Source organism: Malurus melanocephalus, unplaced genomic scaffold, assembly GCF_030028575.1.
Source record: "Malurus melanocephalus ecotype Western Australia unplaced genomic scaffold, MMel_1.1 scaffold_125, whole genome shotgun sequence".
Classification (NCBI taxonomy): Eukaryota; Metazoa; Chordata; class Aves; order Passeriformes; family Maluridae; genus Malurus; species Malurus melanocephalus.
The window spans coordinates 9,617-11,018 of NW_026623357.1; the positions used below are offsets into that span (position 1 = coordinate 9,617).

Below are 1,402 nucleotides of genomic sequence, written 5' to 3' on the forward strand. Positions count from 1 at the left end.
GAGATCCCGCTCAAGGACAAGACCTTGGCAGAGGTGAGACCTTACACACCTCCCCTGGGACCCAGCCTCACAGGCACCTCACATTCCCCTTGTCCTGGCTCTCCATCCCAAATCCCAAATCCTCTCCAGCTCTCCTGGACCCCTTTAGGCTCTGAAAGGGGCTCTGAGCTCTCCCTGGAGTTTTCCCTTCTCCCAGCCTTTCCTAACCCATCCAGGTCGAAGCTGAGGAAGGTTCTCCCAAATATCTCTTCATTTTTTTTTTTTTTTGGATTTCAAATGGTCTCCCATGGGATGACTGCTCCTGTTCACTGCAATCCCTAAAGATTTGGAGTCAGTCTCGTGCCCCTCCTGCCCCTGGCCACAGCTGGGACAGCCCTGTGGGAACTGGGAATCAGTGGGATCAGACTGGGAATCAGTGGGAACTGGGAATCAGTGGGATCAGACTGGGAATGCCCATCCCAGCCTTTCCCCAGAGCTGGAACAGCCCTGTGGGAACTGGGAATCAGTGGGATTAGGGCTGGGAATCAGTGGGATTGGAGCTGGGAATGCCCATCCCAGCCTTGCCCTGGAACTGGGACAGCCCTGTGGGAACTGGGAATCAGTGGGAACTGGGAAACAGTGGGGAATCAGTAGGATCAGACTGGGAATGCCCATCCCAGCCTTGCCCCGGAGCTGGGACAGCCCTGTGGGAACTGGGAATCAGTGGGGAATCAGTGGGATCAGACTGGGAATGCTCATCCCAGCCTTGCCCCTCGGGGCTGTGAGGAGCACCCGCTGTGTCCTTGGCAAACATTTCCTGGGGCTTTAATAACGAGGAGAACCTGACAGGAAATGAGAAAAGAGAAATCTTCAAAACCTTTTAAACACTTGGTGGGTGGTCAGTGGTTACTCCAGCTCAGCACAGAAGGAATTCTGTATTGGGAGGAGAGTTCARGGTGAAAAATGGGAATTTCCTTGGTGAAGTTCCCAGTGAATGAAGGACTTAAGGCACATCCTGTGATGAAAAATCACGGAATTGCTCAGATTGGGAAAACCCTCAGAGATCCTCGAGTCCAAGCAGCGCCCTCAGCTCAGAGCTGGGAGTTCTGGAAGTTCAAAGCCATGGAATTGCCTTTGTCCCTGCAGAAGGAGAGGTTCTACGAGGGGCACTTTGTGCTGGCCACGCCGTCCTGCAAGGAGCTGGCGGATCTGATGAGGCAGTGCATGAACTACGACCCCCACCAGAGACCCTTCTTCAGGGCCATCATGAGGGACATCAACAAACTGGAGGAGCAGAGTGAGTGGGGGCATCGGGGGGCACCTGGGGGGGACCTGGAGAGAGGGATCAGGACATCCTGGAGAGAGGGATCGGGGCATCCTGGAGGGGACCTGGGGAGAAGGATTGGGGCATCCTGGAGAGAGG

General features: G+C 55.1%; 1 protein-coding gene across 1 annotated transcript in view; it reads left to right on the plus strand.

Annotated features, from left to right (window-relative positions):
• Positions 1-1,402, plus strand: part of JAK1 (Janus kinase 1) — a 14,494-nt gene that overhangs the window by 8,805 nt on the left and 4,287 nt on the right. The window contains exons 6-7 of the mRNA XM_057370425.1: positions 4-33; positions 1,126-1,276. Coding sequence (XP_057226408.1) covers positions 4-33; positions 1,126-1,276 — 181 coding nt within the window. The remainder of the gene's footprint in view (positions 1-3; positions 34-1,125; positions 1,277-1,402) is intronic.